This window comes from Nuphar pumila, chromosome 10, assembly GCF_984573655.1.
Source record: "Nuphar pumila chromosome 10, dmNupPumi1.hap1.1, whole genome shotgun sequence".
Taxonomy (NCBI): domain Eukaryota; kingdom Viridiplantae; phylum Streptophyta; class Magnoliopsida; order Nymphaeales; family Nymphaeaceae; genus Nuphar; species Nuphar pumila.
The window spans coordinates 86,564,972-86,589,054 of record NC_143258.1 but is presented as its reverse complement, the minus strand read 5'-3'; the positions used below and the strand labels follow the sequence as shown (position 1 = coordinate 86,589,054).

Genomic DNA, 24,083 nt, shown 5'->3' with positions numbered 1-24,083 from the left:
GTTGTGGCAATAGACAACGAGATGGGTGCCCTTTACATGACCATGGATACGAGAAACAATGTGGCAGTCATTGATTCGTCCTTTGACTATAACTATATTTTTGGAAAACAAAAAATATGAATTTTTCCAAAAACTAAAACATCAAAGACATGAAAGTTGTAGCTTGTGCATACAAATGTATGGGGTCCTTACCGTCTCTTGGAGGCTCACGTTATTATGTTATCTTCATTAGTGACTCTACTTGACAAAGTATGCATTTATTTTCTCAAAAATAAATCTGATCTATTCACTATTTTTAAGAAGTGTAAAGGTCAAGTTGAGAACGAGACAAGGGTAAAAATAAAGCATTTGAGGTTTGATAATGAGGGGAATATAATAACAATAAATTTAAGAAATTATGTGCAGTGAATGTAATTCATATGGAAAAGACAGCTCTAAGAATACAATAAAATAGAGTTGTTGAATACATAAATAGAACTCTGAACAAACGAGCTAAAAATATGAGGATATATACTGGATTACCCAAAATATTTTGGGTTGAAGCAGGAACACAACAACTTGATCAACCGAGGGCCTTCTGTTCCTTTGAACTTTGAACAACCAGAGGAGGCATGGAGCGACAAAGAGATAAATTTGTCACACTTGAATGTTTTCTGATCATGCATAATATTTGCATTTTATTCATCTTTATTTATGCATGATCCATGATAAAATCATATGAAAAACCCATCTATATTGATATTTTCAAGAACTTGGTTTAAATTGAATTTTTTAGGAAAATCGCATTTTCAGATCCTACCCTATGTTTTTCAATGTTTTTATTAATTAGAGTTTTTCTTAATTATAGCACAGTTAGATTAGGACTTACTAAATTAATTTGTAACTATTTTAGAAAAAACCTTTTTTTAAAACACATTTTTCTCAAAAGAACTATTTGAAATTTCTAAAAATTAATAGGAGCTTTTATGAGAAAAACATGTAGTCCTAATATTTTATTATAAATAGATTCATTGTGGGCTGGAAACACGTTTTTTCAGCAACTTCAAGCCCTCCTCTCTCTTGCCCCTTCTCTTCTCTTCTTCTTACTCCCTTCCTTTCTCTCCTTGTCAATTTTTTTGCCTCTTCTTCTTCCTCCTCGTATTCTTCTTGCTTATAGCCCTTATCATCGTCGGCAATACAGTCTTTTCATTGAGGAGGTACTTTCTTACAGCTGGGATTAGCCACCTTCTCTTCTCATTCAATCTGTCAGAGGTGATCTGTGACGGTTTGCTTCTTTCTTCCCCATTTTACAGTAATTTTAGGTTTTGCAGCACATAAAGCATAGCATCGCATGTAGTTTTGTTAGATCTTCACATCATCTGCATATTTAAATTAGTTTAGTTTAGTTTCTTGCACCTGAAAAAAAATAAAAAGAAAAGAAAAAAATATTTTGTTTTGATAGTTTAGTCATTTTCTGGATTTAGTCATCGAAAAATCTTGATTTATGTAGATTGTTAGTTTTAATATAGGTTTTATATTTTGTTTTCTTGATTTGTGATTAGTTTTAGATTAGTTTAGGAAAGGTTGCAGCATGTTTTATTTATTTATTCAGTGTTTTGTTTCGTGTTTAGATCACATAAATAATTTTTTTTATTAGCTGATTAGTTTTTTTTTATCATTTTTCTGAAATTTGGTCAAGTAGTTTGTTGTTTATTTTCAATACCAGGTTAGTTTAGCTATTGTTAATCCATGTTCTAGATGTTTTAGTTCATTAGTTTACTTGTTTTAGTTTTTTTTGTTTACTTAAATAAATTGCTTCAGCCAATTCGGTAGTTATAGTTTAGAATTAATTTTTTTTTACAACATGATTAGTCGCGGATTACTTATAGCCATTAAGTCATTAACCGTCAACAACATTTTTGTTTTTTTAGTTTCTTTGCAGCAGCGTTTCTTTAGTTGTTTTGAATCAATGTTTTTTTATTATTTTACTAGTTGTCATTTTTTCTAGTATTCGTGTTCATTTAGACGTTCCTTGTTTTTTGTGCCTTATTAGTTAAGCCCATTAGTCATGTATCCCATAAGGTATTTCAATTAACATAGTGTATTTCCTTAGGTTATTTCACTGCAACAATCATTGATTTCATTTAGGTTTTTTTTTAGTTCTTATCTCATTAGTGGTTACTTTATTAGTTTACCTCATTAGTTGTTTACCTTAGACAGTCTTTGTGTTGCATATAATTTGTAGAGTATTGCATTAGATTTTCATAGGTGATAGGGTAGTTTATGCTAATTAATTATTGCTAATTTTTCTTTGATTCACGTCAATGTTGTTTGTTTATTTAATCAGATTGGTAACAGTTAGGTTAATTCTCATTCATTAGAGTTAATTAAAATCCCAGCCGAGTCATTGCTTTTGATTGTTAACAGATTTTTTTTTGTGATAGTTTAGGTTAGTTGTTGTTCTTGTATGCTCGTTAGTTTTATTAGTTTAATTTGTGTTTTAACAATCCATATAGCATCCTTCATTATGTGTCATTCAGTAGTTAGTTAGTTGTTTTAATCCTGCATAAAGCCTAATAACTAGATTTAATTGATTTGGGTTAGCCGATTAGCATAGTTTATTAGTTAATTTTTTTTATTTAGTTCTTGTTAATTTTTATTAATTTGTTGATATTAGAATAAATTAATTAGCTAAGTAGTTTTCCATGTTCAACTAATTGTTTTCTTGATCTTTAAGTTTAGTAGTTTCTTGATTTCTTGAATTAGATTGTTATTAGTTTGTTACATTAGTTGAATTCTAGTTAGTTAGGTTATTTTGCTATTTTGTCTTTTAGTGTTAGGTTTTTATTAGTTTATTCATAGTTAGTTACATGTTAATAGTTTGTTTTAGTTAGTTTAATTCTTGTTCTTGTTGAATTATTTAGTCATTAGTTATTAGATTTCTTGTTTAGTTTTCTTCGTACTGTTGCATTTTATGTTTTTTATTTTTGCAGACTAGCGATTGGATGTGCGATGACCCCCTTTTCATGCCCTCAAAAGTGCCCTTTGAGGTCCTTTCAGACCCCCGAAAGAACCCTAAAGAAAAATGGAACTCAACAAAGAATAAGAAGAGACCAAGCCTCAAGCACTAAAGACCTTTTTCCTTTATTTTTAGATTAGGATTTTACTTTTTTTATTCATTTAATTGGGTTTGTAATAAGACCGCTTAATTATTGTTTAAAGTCCTGCATAGAGGGATGCACTCTCTCCCTTATTTACTCAATTAATTGATTTTTCGTTTTGGCAATAAAGCATAGTTTAGATTGAGTGCTTGAATACAAAGTATTTTTCGTTCCCTGAGATCGACCCAGACTCTACCACTCGTGTGGGCTAGTTTTTATTATTTGGTGTTTGGCTTTCACTTAATTTTTATTAAAAATATTATTTTAAAAATCATTTTCATAAAACTCACATTTTTTTTGTTGTATTTCATATGTGCATATAGATTTTGATGACAGGGATAAGCTGGATCCAAATTCAAAGTATTTTTTCATTAGATATGATAATGACGAATTTGAATATCGGTTCTGGGATTATCAGAATGAAACAATTATAAGAATAAGAGATGTTATATTCAATGAAAATGTCTTTTACAAAGATAGATTTGTTGCAGAATCTGACAATGTAGGAATGGGTGAGCAAGTTGAATTAAAGTTGATTTTTGAGCATGATGTGATAAGGAGAGTTCAGGAGAATCTTTAGAACATTATGCCACAACTAGAAGTTGGCACACATGTGTTGAAGCTAAAAAGATCGTTTAGAGTGTTTAAACCTACTCAACGATATTCTTCTTCTTTGTATTACTCATTGTTGACTGATGGCGGTGCACCAAAATATTTTAATAAAGAAATGTAGGTAAATGATTCTCGCTTGTAGGGGATATCCATGAAAGAGATACCAAGAGGCAAAAGGGCACTTCATAACAAATGGGTTTATCAAATTAAGGAAGAACATGGTGGTAGCAAGAGATACAAAGCGAGGTTGGTTGTAAAAGGATTTCAACAAAAAAAGGTATTGACTACACTGAGATTTTATCTCCTATCGTTAAGTTGACTACAATTAGGCTTGTATTAAGTATTGTTGCAACTGAAAATCTATACTTAGAGCAGTTAAATGTGAAAATTGTTTTTCTTCATGGTGATCTGAAAGAAGACATTTACATGATGCAGCTAGAATGGTTTATCATGCAAAGTAAGGAAGAGCTTATGTGCAAGCTAAATAAAAGCTTATATGGTTTGAAGTAAGCTCTCGTAAAGTGGTATAAGAAGTTTGATGAATTCATGTGTAACTACATATTTATGAGATGTCTGATAGACTATTATTGTCACCTTAAGAGGTTTGATGATTTTTCTACTATTTTGTTGTTGTATGTAGATGACATGCTCATTGCAGGATCTAACATTTAAGAGATCAACAAGTTGAAACAACAATTATCAAAAGAGTTTGTAATGAAGAATCTAAGAGCTACAAAGAAAATACTTTGGATAAGAATTTATCGAGATAGAGAAGTTGACACTTTGAAGTTGTCTCGGGCTGATTATATTGAAAAGGTGTTAAAAATATTTCATATGCAGGATGCAAAACCCATAAGTAGCAAAACTCATAAGTACTCCTTTAGCGAGACATTTAAAATTATTGGAAGAGCACTCACCCAAGTTAGATGAGGACTATGAGTATATGCCCAAAGTTGTATATGCTTCAGCAGTTGACAACTTAATATATGCTATGGTTTGTACCAGGCCAAACATAACTCAAGTAGTGGGAGTTGTGAGTAGGTACATGACATATCCAGGGAAGCAACATTAGGAAGTTGTGAAATGGATCTTTAGATACTTGAGAGGTACCACATACATGGCACTTTGTTTTGACAAAAGTAACATGATTTTGCAAGATTTTGTTGATGTAGATTTAGGTAGTGATGTTGACAATCATAAAAGCAATACATGTTATGTCTACATTTTGGGTGGCCCCATTATAAGTTGGGTCTCTGAGTTGCAGAAGATTATGACTCTCTCCACCACTGAAGGTGAATATGTTGTTGTTATTTAAACCAACAATAAGATGATCTGGTTGAAGATTTTTTTGAAGAGTTTGGTAGAAAGCAAAACAATAGTATCATTTTTTGTGACAGTCAAATTGTGATTCATCTACCAGAGAATTCAACATTTCATGCTCGAACAAAGCATATTCAGATGAAGTATTACTTTATTCATGATTTGTTGGCTGATGGGGCACTAACACTCAAGAAGATTCGTTGATCTTTTTCAAAAGACATACTTCTCATCTTTTCAAGAATACAATCATTACAAGAGAGAGTACTTTTACAAAGATTTTTAATAAAATGCAAATAGAACAACTTAGTGATGTTGGGATGACTAAGTCTTTTGTGTCAAACATTTATGTCTTTATATTTGGCCACCTTAAGGGGTTTTAGGGATTTGAAGAGAATCCACATAGTACAAGTCTCCCGTCCTAGAGCCTTCCCCAATCAACTTCCTAGACCCATGATCTTGTATTAAACACTTATTAGATGAAAATTGAATGTCACATCCAAGGTTCGAGAGTTAAGAGATGGAAAGCCAAAACAATTATTGCAGAGAAGCTGAGGTTGTGCACAATCTTAGTTGGCCTTCATGAATAATAGTTGGAGGTGGCACACTGAGATTCTGAACTGCTTGAAGGGAAAAGTCACGAGGTGCAGTTGTTGAATGAAAATCAATCTACAAATGAGTGATTATTGGAGGAGTGTGGAGTCTGTTTCCTACCTGGATATAAATCCCTAATGTTCTCGGATCCAACTTCGTGGTAAGTCGACAGGAGATTGTAAAAGGGTTGTGCCTCCCAGAGCGCAAGGTGGTTCAAATCCAATTTGAATAATCTTTTGAATCTTAGTTTAGTGATCCATATCCAGAGATAAAGTGTCAAATTCAACCAAAAGGGAAAAGCAAGGCATCATATTGATCTCTTATCTTATTGAAGGTGGTATCTATGGAATGACCAACTCCTAGGAAAGGTAGAAGCAAAGAGGCTTGAATTAACTTGGGTTTAGTTTGGTTCAATCAGACCAGTACATCCTAAATAAGGAAACCTCACATCTCAATAGATAAAGAAAAAGGAAGGATTTCGATAAGCCTTTCTCATTAGATGTTTTTGTTTTTATTTAAAGTTAAACACGTTATGCGGATGGAGGTAAAGTTTAACGGTGTTGAAGCACATGGTAAAAGTGGCTTTTCAGAAACTCAGCCAGTATTAATGTATTATTTTTCTTGTCCCTTGCAATCAGTGTACCTTTTTTATATCCATTATTGGCCCGTGATGAAATAACATAATGTTTTGTCAGTATATTGTGCGGTCTCAATTGGGGACATGGATAAAGCCCCTTGAAAAATGACAGGATAAGAAGAGAAAAGGTGAGAAGTTTTGCACTTGAGCCAAACAGTTGAGGGACCAAAGAGTCTAATAATAAACTTCAAGATGATCAAATTGTTTTGCATGGTCAATAGGTGTCCAACTACATGGACAATAAAAAATGTCCTAGCAGTAGTCAAAACTTTAAGGAGCTAAAAACTTTTAGCCACTGGACAGGTTAGGCGCAAATTAACAAAGGAGAAACAGAAAGTAACCTTGGAGTAGTAAATCAAAACCAAAGTCAAAGCCAGAGTCAGGCTCTCTTTCCTCAAGGGTCTCTACCCAAATGAGCCTGTTCAGACCCATGAGAGTTCTGCTCACTCTTTCATGAGACCCTATTTACTTTTTGCTTACTTGTCGTGATTTGAAATTACATACTCCATCCCATGTGACTCCATGTGATTTGGAATGACGTGAGAAGTGAGTAATTATTGTGACCTGACAATCTAGCTGTATCTCGACTACAGTCCTTGAAATCTATATAAACATGCATGCACTACCCAAGATAACCATATGACCATAGCAATGGCTGCCAACATCTTTTTTATCTTCTTCTTTATCTCCTTCTCCCAGATGTATGCGTCTCCTACTCCATCTCAAGAAGTTGTTTCTTCACTTAGTAGGAAGAGCTTCCCAAAGGATTTCATCTTTGGCACTGCATCTGCATCATACCAGGTTTGGTATTTAAGAACTGGCCTTATTGTGTCAAATTGTGTTGTTTCTTGAGCATTATTCTTCTGCTAAGGGGAAACAAAATTTCTTGGTTCAGTACGAAGGTGCTGCTAAAGAAGGTGGGAGGCACCCTAGCATTTGGGATACCTTTACTCATGAGCATCCAAGTACGAGCACATTATCCTTTTGCTACTGCATGCTCAAGGAAGCTTGCAAGTTGCAACTTCCTTTTCTTTTTTCTCCTTTCCTGCATGTTTAGTAAGCTGATATGATGTTAATGCATGTGCTTGTTCAGACAAGATCACAGACCATTCTAATGGCGATATTGCGGTGGATCAATATCATCGTTACAAGGTTTGCTAATACTTTTCATATATATTCTTTAAAATATTAAGTTAATATCTAGAATAAACAGATGTAATATTTACTGTGAAGTGCTCCGTACTGTCAGTTTCTATGACCAAGCCCACCATGATTTTGTGGTAACAATACTTTGACGACAGCTGAAGCAGAATTATATGCTAAAAGTTAGAACAGGAATCTGCTAAATATGTTTCTTACAATTAAAGGCAGAAATGCCCACGATGACTCCGCTCATCTGGTAGAGGTGTCTTATTAATGTCACCAAGTTGACTACCAATTTGCCTATATCCTTTGTGGCAAGGTCGAAGCTGGTGTACTTTCGATTGAGCAAGGGGGATCTGCTATGCAGTATATATATATATATAAACAAGTTAAATATGTAAACAGGTATGCATCGAGATTTTCGTAGGCTTTTTTTATTTTAAATTTCAACGTACGCATGTGATCTACATGCATGGTTTTATAAAAACAGACTCTTGAATCATCATATTACAATGTATAAGAAGGATCTTTTAAGACTTGAAAATCAACGGCTCAAAATTTTTGTAAATATGCAAGCATAAAAAATCACTTTTCTTGATCCGAATATGATGATCCAATAATCGAATCCAAGCAAATGGACCACACTAAATGCATCTGAAGGTTAGATTTGCAAAAAAAAACCTATGAAAATCTCTGTTTACATTTACTAGTTTACATATTCTAGTTTTCCTATATATATAATATGTTAACTGGAGTATGAACCGACATTTTCATAGTTTTTTTATTTTTTTTCTTAAATTTCACCATATGGATGTGATCCAGATGCTTGTCTTTTATAAAAACAGACTTTTGGATCATCTGATTATGATGCATAAGGATCTTTTAAGATTTGAAAATGAACAGTTCAAAATTTTCATAAATATTAAAGCATCCAAAAATCACAATTTTTTCATCAAAAATACATGATCCAGCAGTCGGTTCCTAGCAAATGAACCGCACCGAATGCATTTGCAGGGTTGGATGTGAAAAAAATGTGTCGAAAACGCCCATTTTATACTCCAGTTCACATATTTTCAGTTAACATATTCTAGTGACCCCCCCGCCACACACACACACACACACACACACACACACACATATATATATATATATATACATATATATATATATATATATATATATATATATATATATATATATATATATGGGCAGGTGCTTGACGCTTTTTGTGCCTACCACAAGTGGATAGGGTTTTCATGTTGGTTTTTAAAAATTTGAATTTGCAGTTGTATTCTGCATGAACGATTTGCTAGGAAATCATACTTGGATCATGTTTTTTTTAAGAAAAAGATGATTTTTAAGCATTAAATATTTTTAAAATTATAGTCTGTTGATTTTAAATCTTATGAAAACCTAACTTGGTGTTGGAATCAGACTATCCAAAAGTTGATTCCCATATAATCAAGCAAGTAGATCACATATGCACGGTCAGATTTAAAAAAAAATAGAAACAATCTTTCCAAAGCTAGCAGGCACACAGTATGCACAAAAAGCGTCAGACACCTATTACTCTCTTTGTGCCTGACGCTTTTTTGTGCATATTGCATGCCTAATGAGCTTTACACCAAGTTAGGTTTTTACAAGAATAAAAAATCAACGGTCTTCACTGCGTAAAAATTATTTTTTTTCTCAAAAAAGCATGATCCAAGTGTGATTTCCTAGAAAATTAATCATTTAAAACACGTGCAGGGTCAGATTTTTGAAAAACAATCTAAAAACTCCTATCAACTAGTGGTAGGCACATAGTAGACACAAAAAACTAATATATATATATATATATATATATATATATATTAGGTTTTTATAAGATTAAAAAATCAATAGTCTATAATTTAAAAAACTATTAAATGCTTTAAAATCATCTGTTTTCTCAAAAAGAACATGATCCAAGTGTGATTTTCTAGAAAATCGATCATGCAGAACACATATGCTGGGTCAGATTTTTAAAAAACAACCTGAAAACTCTTATCCACTAGTGGTAGGCAAAAAAACTATATATATATATATATATATATATATATATATATATATATATATATATATATATATATATATATAAAATCTTAGCCCTATTGCTATGACTAAGAATGAACTGAGGCGTTTAACTTACATAACACTCATCTAATATTTGCAAAAATAATGTTGCTTAAGTGTTATAGAAAAGAGCTAATAAAAAAAAGCTAATATGAAAAGACCAAATTTTTTAAAATAATTAAGGATTTTACATAATCATATACTTAAGGGTGTCAATGGATCGGGTTTGACCCAGACCTGACTTGTACCAAACCCTATAGGGTCGGGGTTTGGTGACAAATAAGAAGGTCCAATTAGAATCTATGTCAGACCTGAAGGGTCCAATTAATATATGGAGTCAGGTATGGTTTGTAAAATTTCATACCAAACTCAGGCCCAACCTGAGTTCATCTTAAGAAAGCATAATACGTTTATACATCTAAAACATTTAATAACTTTTGTGGTTGCTAAAATTGCAGCAGTTCATCATCTTTTTGTGATTACAATTCTTGGCTGTGAATTGCAGGAGGATGTGAAACTGATGAAAGACTTGGGGATGGGTGGATATCGACTCTCAATCTCTTGGAGCAGAATACTACCAAGTATTGAATCCTACATTGCCGCAATATTTAATCCGAAATAAATCACTGTATCAATAGATTTTCTCTAGATATATTTTAACCGGCAAATGACATGTCACAAAACATTAAAATTTCATTATTATTTTTAAAAATAAAAAAATTTAAATTATTTTTAAAAAATATTTAAAATAAAACGATTCAGCTTGGTTTCTTACTTATTTTTTGGTCGATACTATTTGAATGGGCCGATTCAGGACGATTTTCAACAGTGGGTTTCACGTTTGTAATAATCAATTTAGATAAGAATTTTGCAGTGCAATTCGTGTAAACTGTATTTATGCTTATAATCTTTTTCCGTTATTATGTATCTATATCCGCCCTTTGGCAATTCAACGTTCTTGATGTTACAGCGCATAACCTCATAATCCGGTTCCTAATCATCTTGCCCGCCATTTCATTAAAAAAAGTCGCGATTCTACAACCAAATGGGTTATAGGGTGGATCCCACGTTATACGATCACTTTTTCTTTGATCATTAAAGGGTACATTCGGGTGTCTCAACTCCCATGGGATTTGAAATCAGAATGATTTCGATTATTCAAAATCACGGCTCCCATGGGGTTTGAAGTTGAAATCTCATGATTTCTTGTGGGCTTTTAGAATCGCTTTCTCCTGAGAAAGCTTGGATCGAACCGAACATGCTCTAATTAACGTATACTTTTCATGCAACAGCTGGCAAGACAAGCGGTGGAATCAACAAGGTGGGTGTGGCCTACTACAACAGTCTAATCAACGAGCTGCTTTCTACAGGTGATCTCTCTCTCTCTCTCTCTCTCTAGGAGTATACAAGCCACACTCATTCAAACTCATCAAATATAAGCTTAACAATCCCAACATGAAAAATAGTTTGCCTGGCTCCATTTAAGGGACAAGTCCACCTCCGTTCTATGCGTTCATTTTTTGACAAAGGGTGTCTGTTCATCTGATAGGTGTGAAGCCCTTTGTTACTATCTTCCACTGGGATGTTCCTCAGACCTTAGAGAGTGAATATGGTGGATTTCGAAGTGCCAGAATTGTGTAAGTGTTATTTCCTCTCTACGTTTTTTTAGCCTCAGTTATCTATTCAAAATTGGAAGAAACTAATGCTCATTTCAACAGAATGAGAGCAAATCAACCCGCGCATGTTTATAAAACAGAAAGCTTTGTTCATTCATGAAAAATTATGTGGTAACATTTCTTAAATATTTTAATAGTTTAATATATCAAAATATATTCATTAATAATAAAAATGCATAAAAATCATTAATAGATTCTAAGAAGATGTTAGGCACATGTCACATCATGTCAAGTAGCTGTCCACAGGTAGTGTCATGTACGTTTCCCAAACATGGGACCCAAATAATATGTCCCTGTGATATGTAGTGTCTGGTGTTGGAGCTTGGTTGTAAGAGGTTTGTGGTTATGTTCGTGGGTCACGCCTTCTGGAGGCAGTTCTTGGTCCAATGATCCCAACTTAGACTGAACCCTGACTGACCTACCTTAGATCCAGAACAGAGAGACCCCGGTTGGAATCAGATCAGCATCTAGGGTTGATCCAGATCTGAGTCGGGTCAAACCCTATACCTGTTAATTATTTAAACTTGAAAATCAATAGATCTAATCCATTTTCACCAATTATAGTACTATGGGATCTGTAGCTCCCGAGCTTCGATCAGTGTAAGGTCTGCATTGGATCTGGGTGTGGAACCAGATCCACTGTTCATAAGTCAGACCCAGTAGCGGATCTAGCCTGACCCGACTAATACCCTTTGCAATCCTATGTCCCACCCAGTGTTGTGAGAGGCGTACGCCTCAGTACCTGAAGCGTACGCCTCAGAGGCGAGGCGCACGCTCAAGGTACTGAGGCGTGCTGTGATGCGCAAATTGCCGGTGGATCCACCTACTGAAGCCTTCCTTCATCCCCAAGTCTTCCTCCTCCGCCCGATTTGTCGGCTGTGCTAACCCCAAGTGCCGGTGGATCCACCGCCAGGTGCCGGCCAGCTGCTCCACCGCCGCTCCCTGCCTCCCCTCCCACCGCTTCACTTTCATACCAGTTGTGAAACCACGTCGGGGGACTGGAAACACCATCACCATCCCGGCAGCATCAAACACCAGAAGTAGGACCATCATTCCCGGGGCCTATGCTGGGTTTGGCTTATGCAAGGGGGTAGCTTCTGAGGGAGTCGAACCCCGACTACCTTTCTTACAGCCGAGGTCCACTCTAACTACACTAACTCCTTTGCGGTTGAATGTGATCTGCTTAAGTCACTCTCACCCAGCATGCAGAGGAGGAGCCAGAAATCCAAATTAGGGTGAGCACAAATGTATCTATTCATGTGAGCACAAATGTACTCTTCATGTGTATGTATATATAGAGATGTGTGAAAATACTAAATGGGCACGGTGCTAAATGAAATATGCTATTGAATTTGTTCAAACATGATTGATTTACTAGAAATCAACACTTGGATCGTGTATGTTGAATGAAAAAAATGGTATTTAAAGCTTATTAAAAAAATTTAATTTGAAGGCCATTGATTTTTTGAAACTTTATAAAATCTCATCCATGCATCGGAATCCAATACTCCAAACTGATTCCTATAAAAATAAGCAAATATATATATATATATATATCACATCTGAACCGTCAGCACCATGTTCATTTTGTAAATCCTGAGAGACCTCAACGCAAATATATATTAATAATAATATTAAATAAAGCAAGGGACATAGAGAGAAAAGGTTTGAGGTGAAGGAGGCACAATATTCGGGTTAGGGTGGCACTGTTCACCCTGACCCAAACCCCTTTATTGGGGGTCCAAGGTCAGGGTGGGCACTTGACCACCGTCGTCAGCATCTGCTCGCATGCAATGATTTAATTGTATACACAAATTTAATGGACGGTAGCGCAGACTCCAGTTCACTCTCGTGACACGTCCTCTTATATGTTCTAATTATTATTAAAAAGTTTTCATTGTGCTTTGTTCTTTTCTTTTGAAAGGCAAGCTATAAGGTTAGATAGGCAGACCCCACCAGTTATTATTGGACGTACTACTGGGTTTTGAACCTGCAATGTCCCACCATAAGGAGACGTGGACTGACAGTTCAATTGTATTTTTTGGGACAAGGAGTCTGCCTTGAAAAGATGAGGCCGAATCTTATTGTTATAAGATTTAAAAATTTGATTTTTTTTTTGTTAAAAAAAACTGTGGAGTCAAATTGGAAAGAAATGATTAATGAGATTATTTTCTGATTTATAGCAAGGATTACGCAAACTTCGCAGAGGTATGCTTTAGAGAATTTGGAGACAGGGTCAAGCATTGGATTACTCTCAACGAGCCATGGACGTTTGCTGATCTGGGATATGCAGCTGGCACATTTGCACCTGGAAGATGCACCAAGGTCCTCGGTAACTGCACCGCTGGGAATTCGGCAACCGAGCCCTATGTTGTGGCCCATAACTTGCTGTTAGCCCATGCTAATGCAGTGAAGCTATACAAAGACAAGTACCAGGTAATACTATTTTCATATTGCTTTCTACGACTTACAAACATCCTTCCAATTAGGTTTAAGTGAGTTAAATTGTAGAAATTGGTAGTACCAACTAATCCAAATCCGATCCAGTACCCGGGTGATTGAGATCAGTCCAAGGGGTTTGGCATAGTCATAAGGGACCTAGTTTGCTAGAGGGCCGTTCAAGGTTCAAATCTCACGGGCATCACTCTCCTGGGAATGACAAAGTATGCAATCACATTGCACCTGATGGTGGGTGATCAGGTGAGCACATTAAAAGTATGCAAAATCACATTGCACCTTATCTTCCCTCTATAATGAGCTCAGGTTAAGATGCCATCGAAGATAACAGCTAAAAACAGAACAAAAAAAGGAAAAGAAAGCTCAGTAAGAGATTTTTCCATTGCTTAACTACCAATGCAATTTACAATTGGGTAAACCTCATGTCCAATGCTGATGGAAGGGGAGGGGTTAGCAAAACATCTGGTTAACATATGTTGATTTCTTTTTTGCAGAAAGCACAGAAGGGAGAGATAGGCATTACCTTGGTTTCGAATTGGTTCCTGCCATACTCAACTTCTGCAGCCGACCACAAGGCTGCACAGCGGGCGCTTGATTTCATGCTTGGATGGTAACTTCCTGCTCTCTCTCTCTCTCTCTCTCTCCTAGTGAGACATTAATAAGCCCCAATATTCACATAACTACCCTGTGAGTTTATACAAGATGTAGTATGTAGTATTCTCAACAAAGTTGAAAGAAGAATGAATAACCTTTCCCATGGGGTAGCAGGTCTTCTGTCATGATCGGCCCGTTTTATTTTTACGCTTGTGAACTCCTAAGGCGTGTTTGAAATATGTAGACTCCCTTTTCCCTGTGGGCCCGATGGTGGAGTTAAATGGGAGCAGCATGTGCCCCGCCAAAATGAAGAAGGATGAGGTGCAATGTGATTGCACACGTTGTTAGCCGTAGGGCTCAACAGCGTATGGTGGGTGGTCAGATGCAGCAGCATACCAAAAATGTGTAATCACATGGCACACGATCTACCCTCCCTCAAAATGGATGCCTTGCATCCCCATTTTTTTTTGTGAAAAAGAGACACACCCCTAGTGGTGTAACTCTTTTGTTCAGGACTTAAGTACTGTTGAGTAATGATTGTCAAACGCACCCGTGTTGTCATGAATTTGGTTTCACTCATCCCCTATATACGTCATCCCCCGTCTTCATACTCATCTGAATCTTATTGATGTAAGTTGTTTTTATCAAATCTGACTTCATAGATGAATTTAGCATGGTTGATTTAATAAGAATCCACCTTTGGATCATACTTATTTTGTGAAAAATATGATTTTTGAATTACAAAATTGTGTGTTTTCTCAGCCGTTAATTTTTGAATTGTCAAAAAAATCCAGCAAAAGAATAATTCAAGTATTGTTCTTAACTAAGTGGATGATGTAGATCACATTTATAGAGTCCAATTTGATCACAACTTGCATCAATGAAATCCTAATGGGGGTCACAAAGATAGAGATTACTTGTGGGATGAGTGGATCCAAACTCTATTGCCATGCATCTCACATTTTGGTATCTGGTAACACTTTCTCACTGGAACTTAGCATTTGCAACTATGCAATATTTTTCATTTTAATGACATATCATGATTCAAACTTTTATTTGAAAAGAAGTTTATACAAGAATAAAGCATTACTTTTTAACGTTTTTGCTGCCAACATGACAGGTTTATGGATCCATTGACTAAGGGTGATTATCCACAAAGCATGAGATTGCTTGTGAAGAACCGTCTCCCAAGATTCACAAAAGAAGAAGCACAACTCGTTAAAGGGTCCTACGATTTTATTGGAATTAATTATTACACAACCAACTATGCATTAGATTATGGCTCAAGCAACACAATCATCGCTCCAAGCTATACCACGGATTCTAGAGCTAACCTTACAGGTAACATGAATAGTAACATGTCATGTGGAAGTCACCCACATGGGTCTGCTCCCATGGTTAGGATGTTGCGTTTTTCAGATATCTTTTATTCGATTCCATGTGTGTGCACCTGTGCATGAGAAGACAAAGTGCCTTTCTAGTGAAAAAGGAGGTTATTTCTAATGAGTTGATGAACAAGGGATCGATGGTAGGGCTGATAAATGAACCGAAGGGAGAGAGAGAGAGAGACGAACGTTTTTAAGCATGACAATAGAGTCTGGGTCCCTGCTAAATGAAATATGTTAAATAAAACATGCCAGGTTTTTAAGGCTTTTTCATTTTATTTTTAAATTATGACTGTACAGATTGATCTATGTATTTGATTTTATAGGGATCAGCTCTTGAACCGTTCAATTCCAACACATGGGTGGGTTTTTATAAGGAGTCTAAAATCCTTGTAAATTTTCGAAGCTGCAAATATCATTTTTTTCATAAAAAACACATGATTCAGGTGTGAATTTTTAGTAAATTGACCATGCCCAGCACATTTATAAGGTCGGAACCCCATAAAAAGCATTGAAAAAGCCAAAAAAACTCATTTAGCACGGACCTATTTCTCTCTCTCTCTCTCTCTCTCTATATATATATATATATATATATATATATATATATTTGTATGTGTGAAACATATTCTTTTTCTGTTTGAGCACTGTGGATCTTTGAAATGTTTTTGGATATAAACCATATATTTAACATTATGTATACTATAGTACTAATGTCTGCCATCTTTTGAATTACATCAACAGGGGAAAGGAATGGTGTGCTCATTGGCCGTCAGGTGAATTTCACATGAAGTTATTATGATTTAATAGTTTATTTCATGTTATTAAGCTAGTTCATGTTTGATCACCGATAGTTGGATGAAAACAAGCCCAGCTGAAGTCTAGCTGAGCGGTTCATGCTGGGCTCTGTTTCCCAAATACAAAACTCAAGGTCAACTTAAACAATCTTAGCTTATCCAGCTCAATGATTCTAACCTGTCAGTGATAAATATGGAAACTATTTAGACCGACCAATTGGTGGTCCTGAGTCTCGGCTGAGATGTGCGTTTATGCACCTGGGATGGGATGTGAGGTCCTTTCTCCTTTGTATTTAGACTAAATCATGGATTTGGTAGAGGTGGCAGCTACTAAATTCAGGATTTGGCAGCTGCCACTTCTTCAAATACATAAACTTCATAAACGGCCATTCCAGCTACAGATTCCAAACAGGCCCTAAGGAGATAAGATCAAGAAATCAGATTCGCTGCTCGAGCGATTGCCTTGGAAAAGTACTCGGCCCAACTAGGGATGCAAACAGTTCGGATTCTAGATGGGGGTTTTGAAAATTCCGGATCCATCTCCCCAATGTATTATGTGATCCAAAATCCCAAACGTTTGCATCCCTAGGTCCAACCATTGACAGCCATGTCCCAAAATACCACAAACTTGTGGGAAAGGGAGCTGCGTGGCTGTGAATGATTAGAATGAGTACCTTGTACCTGGGTCAATCACCAAAATTTAGCCTCTTCTTTAACATATGACATCAGATGATCCATGTAGTTCTTAGCCATCCAGCTGATGCATCTGGACATCTAGGATTGGTCCACAGCCAAGCAAGAATGTGGATTATTCCTAGCCATTAATTGGATGGTTAGGATTGAATCCCATCATATGTCAGATGATGGGATCCGTTCTGGTCAATGCATCAATTTCTACCTACTTTTCTTTGATGAACGTCGAAAAGAGCAATTCTACATAATTTTGATTCAAACTTTTTTATCATAAAGACGGATGGCACCCCTGACAGAGTGTCGGTACCATGATTACCTCTAACTGAAATGCAGGCCCAAATATGAATTTGAATCTGAGTATATCCGATGAGATAGAGTTGAATTTGTTACAAAAATACATAATTATATTAGATCTAATAAAACATAGTAATAAATTTCTCTGGCCTCCATGTGGTTGTATTTCTTCTTTTAATTCTATTTTTTTAAAGAAAATTTACTTTTATTTAGATCATAGCTACAAGTGATGAGATATCACTTGCAAGCATGTACAGAGCAACAGTAAGGAAAGGATACAGCAACCAGTTAGCATTCATGTCGGGCCATTTGATTTTAATTCTTTCCTTGAATTCCCATCTGATGATCGCCCATAGAATAGCTTCACCCTTAAACTTAGGTCTGTTCCTTTCCAGACAAAAAGGAGGACCCAGCAGATTTGATCCAAATTGAAACATAGATCTAACAAAAAATACTAGCCTAAGATCTTTTGTGAAGTAAAACAGAATCAGATTAAACAAATCTATAACTGATCTGGATGCATGCTTAGATTTTTTTGAAGGGTCTTTATTTTAAAATAAGCTTAGGTTATGATGCTTGACTAAACCATACACCTACTCTAATCCATAGTTGCATTGGTACTTGATATATTGTTGGGTACCATGTGTTAGGTATGCCTATATTGAGCACGGCTACGAGATTCATTTCAGAAACTATATACAGGAGTTCCAGAAACTCATTTCAAGTTGCATGTATTTTTTAAAATGATATAAAATTTACTTTTTTCTATAGTTTTGAAATGATGAAATATTGGTATATTATAATACAAGATGATAATAACAATAATAAATAACGTATCACTCTTACAAATATGACTATGAACTTAAAAAAGCTTGTCCCTTCACAAAAAAAAAAAGATATATAAGACTTCATTAAACCCGAACTAGTAGCTCTTGAATTTTTTTGTTAATTATTTGCCTTCATTCAATTAAATATCGCTAGATTAGTTCTTGCGCATCATTGAATAGCTAGTCATGGAAGTTATTTCCTAAATTTGAAGGTTTGAAAAGATCACCGGATAAGCTCTGGTGGAAAGCATCTAGAGGACCAGAGCTTAAGTTGGCGAATGCTCATGTTTATATTTCAGACCCGATGGCGCAATGGCTCCCACCTCATGCCTTGTGGAGTGGTGGTCCTCCAGTTAGGGCCTCTTTCATGGGGTGGCTGGTTCTTTTGGACAAGATTCTAATGGAGGCGAACCTGAAGAAGAGAGGATTCCAATTACCGAGTAGATGCTCTTTTTGTCTAGCTGGGTAGAAGGATACTTTCCATCTGTTTTGGGGATATCCTTCGGTACAGTTTTTGGTGAACACTGCATGGGACGATAAGGGCCTACCTTGGGGGGGCCTAATGCACACTTACGACCCCTTATATTGGCTCATGAGATTTGGGGTATGGGTTCCAAATGGGTGTTTATTTGGAGATGCTGGGTTCTGATTTTGTTGAGGTGCGTGTAGTTAGAGAGGAATAACATAGTTTCTAAAGGTTCACGTCTCTCTGATGGGCTTGCTACAGAAAATCAACTATATGTTGTTGGAATGATCTCAGCTAAGGTGGTCGGGTACAGACCAGCTGGATTGGGGAACTGTGCATCGGGCATGTTGGACAGCCCACAACACGCAGGGTTGGGACGCTGCAGGGTGCTTCCACTTGGGAGGTTATCCTGCAACCTAATGGCCAGCCGCGTTGATAGAATTTCTGGTTCTGCACTATAGTTTTTCTGCAGATTGTTGTGCCTTTTTGCAGTTGCTGCGTTTTTCTGCAGCAACTGTAGTTGTGGGAACGGACTGTTTCCTTTCTCCCTTACGTTACTCTGTAATGGACTGTATCTGCATCTTGTTTTTTTGGTGCTCTGATTTCTGTTGCAACAGGTGATACCTCATCACTCGTTGCTGCAGCTCTGTAATGGTTTATAACATGTGAATGAAATTTAATTTCCTTAAAAAAAAATTGTACAGGAAGCATCATCTGCGTTTTATGTGTACCCTAAGGGAATAAAGGACCTCTTGGTCTACGTCAAGAATAGATACAATAGTCCAAAAATTTTCATTACAGAAAATGGTGAGTTTCATTTCCATACAACCCTAAGTTTGTCAAATTTTTGACAATTGAAGTTGTTATTTCTCTTAATATCTTTCTATGCACGTTTGCAGGATTTTCAGAGGCCAATAACAGCACTCTTCCATTAGTGGAAGCACTGAAGGACACGCCGAGAATTGACTTCTACTCCAAGCATCTTTATTACCTACAGCAGGCCATGAGGTTGTTAAACCAGATCCTAGTGGCTGCCTCTTTCATAATTTCATTCTTTTGTTCATCATTGATATTTTTATTTTTCTTCTATTTCATTTATGAATTTCAAACAGAACCATCACCAATTCAACCATGCATGAGTTTTCTCCACATTGCTACTAATGCCAGCTAGAACTCTTAAGAGATTTTCTGAAAACACTCTAATTAAAACATTGTTTCTATGTGATGTTACTGTCTTACAGGGAGGGAGTTGATGTTAGGGGATATTTTGCGTGGTCGCTTCTTGACAACTTTGAATGGAACAGTGGCTACACTGTCAGATTCGGACTTGTTTTCGTTGACTATAAAAATGGACTGAAGAGGCACCCCAAGGATTCTGCTCTTTGGTTTAAAAAATTCCTCCGTGCATAGAAGCTACGATTATGTTCTTGCTAAGCCTAAATAAGGCATGTGGATGCACTGCTATTAAATAAAAGAGTTATCAATTAAATAAAACATGTGAAATTATCTCCCTCTCTCTCGCATGTACGTGTCGCGTGTGATATATTCATATCATCATAGTACCATAACATCTTGTAAGTGAAGAGAATAAAATATAGAATGGAGAGAAAAGTTGAAAATGATGATAGAGAATGACTTCTAATACTTTTACTCAAAAAGGCTCTTCACACTTTGATACATACAATGACTCTTAAACTAGGCTTTTATAGCACCAATAAGACCTTTCTAGATGTATTGAGACTCCAAAAGACTCTTAGAAACTTGTACATACACAATAATTCAAGAAAACTCTTGTACATACTCAATAATTCTAGAAGACTCTTGTTCAAGTTTAATTTATTCCCAACAATGTCTCTTCTAAATTAAACTTGCTCCTTACGCCCAACCTTTCTGCATTTCTCTTGAAGACTTGTTCACTAAGTGGCTTTGTGAAAATATCTGTCAACTGATCTTCCGTTCTGCAGTACTCCACATGAACATTACCTTCATTTATAAGTTCCCTCAGAAAATGATACCGAATCTGAATGTGTTTGGTCCTTCCATGAAGAACTGGATCTTTCGCAACTGAGATAGTTGAGTTGTTGTCACAGAAAAGAGTTGTTGGCTTATTTTGCTTCTGCTTCAAACTCTCCAAAATTTCATGCAACCAGATTAACTGACAACCTGCAAAAGATGCAACAATATATTTTGTTTCTGTAGTAGAAAGCGCAACAATTTGTTGTTTCTTTGAGCTCCACGAAATTGCTCCACTTTCAAGATTAAATAAATAACCTGAAGTACTTCTGCTATCATCAACGCTCCCTGTTAAGTCACTATCAGTATAACCAATAAAGTTGACTGCAACGTTAGTTTCATAAAGAATTTCATCATCGATAGTTCATTTCACATATCTTAGAATTCTTTTTGTAGCTTCCCAATGATTTGAATATGGCTTCTCCATGAATCTACTCACTAAACTGACAACATACATAATGTCAGACCTTGTGGATGTGAGATACAATAGATTTCCAACCAAACTTCTGAACATAGTGAAATTGACAAGTTTTCCTTTACCTTCTTTAGATAGCTTCAAACCTGAAATTCATGGAGTCAAAACTGGATTAGCATTCTCCATCTTGAACTTCTTCAAGATCTCTTTTGCATAGCTCTCCTGCAAAATAAAAATTTCTTTCTTGGTTTGATAAACTTTAATACCAAGAAAATGATGCAATTCATCTAAATTTGTCATCTCAAACTCTACCATTATTGAGTTCTTGAACTCATTCAACATCTGCGCATCATTCCCTGTGAAAATTAGATCATCAACATAAAGACTTATAACAATGAATCTTCCTTCCGAATTGACTTTGATGTAGAGAGTATGCACATATGGATATTTCTGAAATTCATATTTTTCAAAATATGAATTGATGCGGCTATACCATGCTCTGGGTGATTGCTTCAACCCGTACAAAGCTTTGTTCAACTTGTACACTTTCTTCTCTTCTCCATCCTTGACAAACCCAGGTGGTTGGTCAATATAGACTTCTTCATTAAGAACACTATTCAAGAACGCAGATTTCACGTCCATTTGAAAAAGCTTGCAATTATTCTGAGCAGCAAGAGAAATAATTAAACGAACAGTCTCAAGTCTTGAAACAGGAGCAAATACCTCTGTAAAATCTTCTCCTTCTTTTTGCTTGTACTCTTTTGCTACCAGCCTTGCCTTGTGCTTGTTGATAGAGCCATCTGGATTCATTTTTGCCTTGTACACCCACTTTACTCCAATAGAACTTTTGTGTGGTGGCAAATCTGTAAGCTTCCATGTATCATTGTTTTCAATTGAACCAATTTCTTCTTTCATGTCTCTCCTCCATTTTTCTTCTTGACATGTATCATAAAAAGAAATTGGATCTTCACCTGCAAAAAAGGAAAAAAAATATAACATCATTCTGACTAATTTCTTCTATGATGTCATATAATTCTTGGACGCTTCTCATTTTTCTTATAGGTCTGCTCGATGAAGAACTTTGAGAAGTAGGAGAATTTTCTGCTTGGGCACCATTTTCATTATTTTCAAATATTGGATCATTTTCTTCTTCTTCAAACTCAAAAGGAAAGATAGGCAAATTTTCTTTTTAAACCTCCATGTCTTCAAATATGGAATTTTCATCAAATCGAACATCTCAATTGATCACAATCTTCTTTGCAACTGGGTTGTACAACTTGTAAGCCTTGCTTCTTTCGCTGTAGCCTATGAAAATACACTTCTTTGATTTATCATCCAACTTGTTTCTCATAGCATCTGGAACATGAGCATGAGCTACGCTCTCGAATACCTTAAGATGGTTAACACTAGGCTTTGAACCATACCATGCTTCATGTGGTGTGCAATTTTCCAAGCTTCTTGTTGGTGATATGTTAATAAGATAATCTGCACAAGAAACAACTTCTGCCCAAAATCTTCTTGACAGTTTCTTCTTCATAAGAATACATTTGACCATCTCCATAATTATCCGATTCTTTCTTTCACACACACCATTTTGTTGTGGTGTATGTCAGACCGTCATTTCATGTCGAATATCATTGTCCTTGCAATAATTTTCAAACTCATTTGAAAAATATTCACCTCCGCGGTCAGTCCGCAAAGTATTGATTTTCAGCCTAGTAAATGTTTCAACTTCCGCCTTGAAGTCTTTGAATTTCTGAAGAGCTTCTGATTTTTCTTTGACACAATACACCCAAAATTTTCGTGAGTAATCATCAATGAAAGAAATAAAATAATGATTACCTCCCAAAGATGTCACTATCATCGAACCACAAAGATCTGAATGAATAAGCTCCAAAGGTCTTGTTGCACGCCATGATGATTGAGGAGGAAATGGGTTTCTGTGTTGCTTTCCGAGTTGACATGCTTCACAAACTTCATCAAGATGATCAATTTGAGGCAAGCCTTTGACCATCATCTTCTTTGAGAGAAGCTTCAAATTTCTATAATTCAAGTGTCCATATCTATCATGCCATAGCTTAGAAACTCCATTATCAATACTAGTAAAACAAGACATTTTTATTTTAAATAGTGAGTGAGAAAAGATTATTTGAAGCAACTCCAACCCTTCCAATAACTTGCTTTTTCCTTGACAAGTAGCAAGCCATGTCATGGAAATGAATGTCGTATCCCTTCTTCAAAAGATGCCCTACACTGAGCAAATTATTTTTCAAACCAAGAACAAAATAAACTTCAGACATTTTCGTAATTTTTCCTGATTTTGTTTTGAACTCCATTTCACCAACACCACTAACTTTGTAAGCCTTTCCATCTCCTACTATAACTTCACCATAATTAGATTCAAACAACTTAAAAAATAAATTTTTGTTACCTGTCATATGCTTACTAGCACCACTGACTGTGTACCAGACATCATCAAGACCTCCACCATGAGATACAAGCAACAATGTAAAACCCATGAATTTTAAAGAATTTTCAATGAAATAAAAATGTGTGTTTACGTGAGATAATATGGTTTATGAGATATTCAATGTGATTTTGAGGCTTGTGGGTCAGTCGAGCGAACCCAATAACGAATACTGGAAAGGGTACTTGGATCCGAACTTTGACGAGATCCGATGACCTGACTCGGTTCATGAGTCCAAGTAAGGAAACCTGATGGTTTCGGGATGATAGCGTGAGATCTGAAGCACATTTAAAGTAAGCGAGTGCAAGTTTTAAACCAACGGGTGAAAAATCCACTTGAAAATGAAAGAAATCCATCAACAAAGAAAAACGTCCCAATATGACATAAAAAGAATATTTTCGCAAAAGTAAACAATAAGTGGTGAAGTGGAGTTATGGTAGGACACACAGTGTTGTAGAGTTGCAA

At 35.8% G+C, this 24,083-nt stretch overlaps 1 protein-coding gene across 1 annotated transcript; it reads left to right on the top strand.

Moving 5' to 3' along the window:
- Positions 1–6,938: 6,938 nt before the first annotated feature.
- On the top strand, positions 6,939–20,237 carry LOC149827185 (beta-glucosidase 12-like). Its single transcript, XM_090019197.1, has 13 exons — positions 6,939–7,101; positions 7,196–7,265; positions 7,394–7,452; positions 10,043–10,118; positions 10,830–10,907; positions 11,087–11,174; positions 13,397–13,649; positions 14,165–14,280; positions 15,385–15,605; positions 16,391–16,422; positions 19,428–19,530; positions 19,623–19,731; positions 19,965–20,237. The coding sequence occupies exons 1-13, from the start codon at positions 6,940–6,942 to the stop codon at positions 20,131–20,133; spliced, it is 1,536 nt and encodes a 511-aa protein (XP_089875323.1). The 5' UTR covers position 6,939; the 3' UTR covers positions 20,134–20,237.
- The last annotated feature ends 3,846 nt before the right edge of the window (positions 20,238–24,083 follow it).

Coding starts and splice junctions, on each gene's coding strand:
- LOC149827185 (XM_090019197.1), top strand. CDS start 6,940: ATGACCATAGCAATGGCTGCCAACATCTTTTTTATCTTCTTCTTTATC. Junction 10,119..10,829: donor TTGGAGCAGAATACTACCAA/GTATTGAATCCT, acceptor TTCATGCAACAG/CTGGCAAGACAAGCGGTGGA. Junction 11,175..13,396: donor TTTCGAAGTGCCAGAATTGT/GTAAGTGTTATT, acceptor TCTGATTTATAG/CAAGGATTACGCAAACTTCG.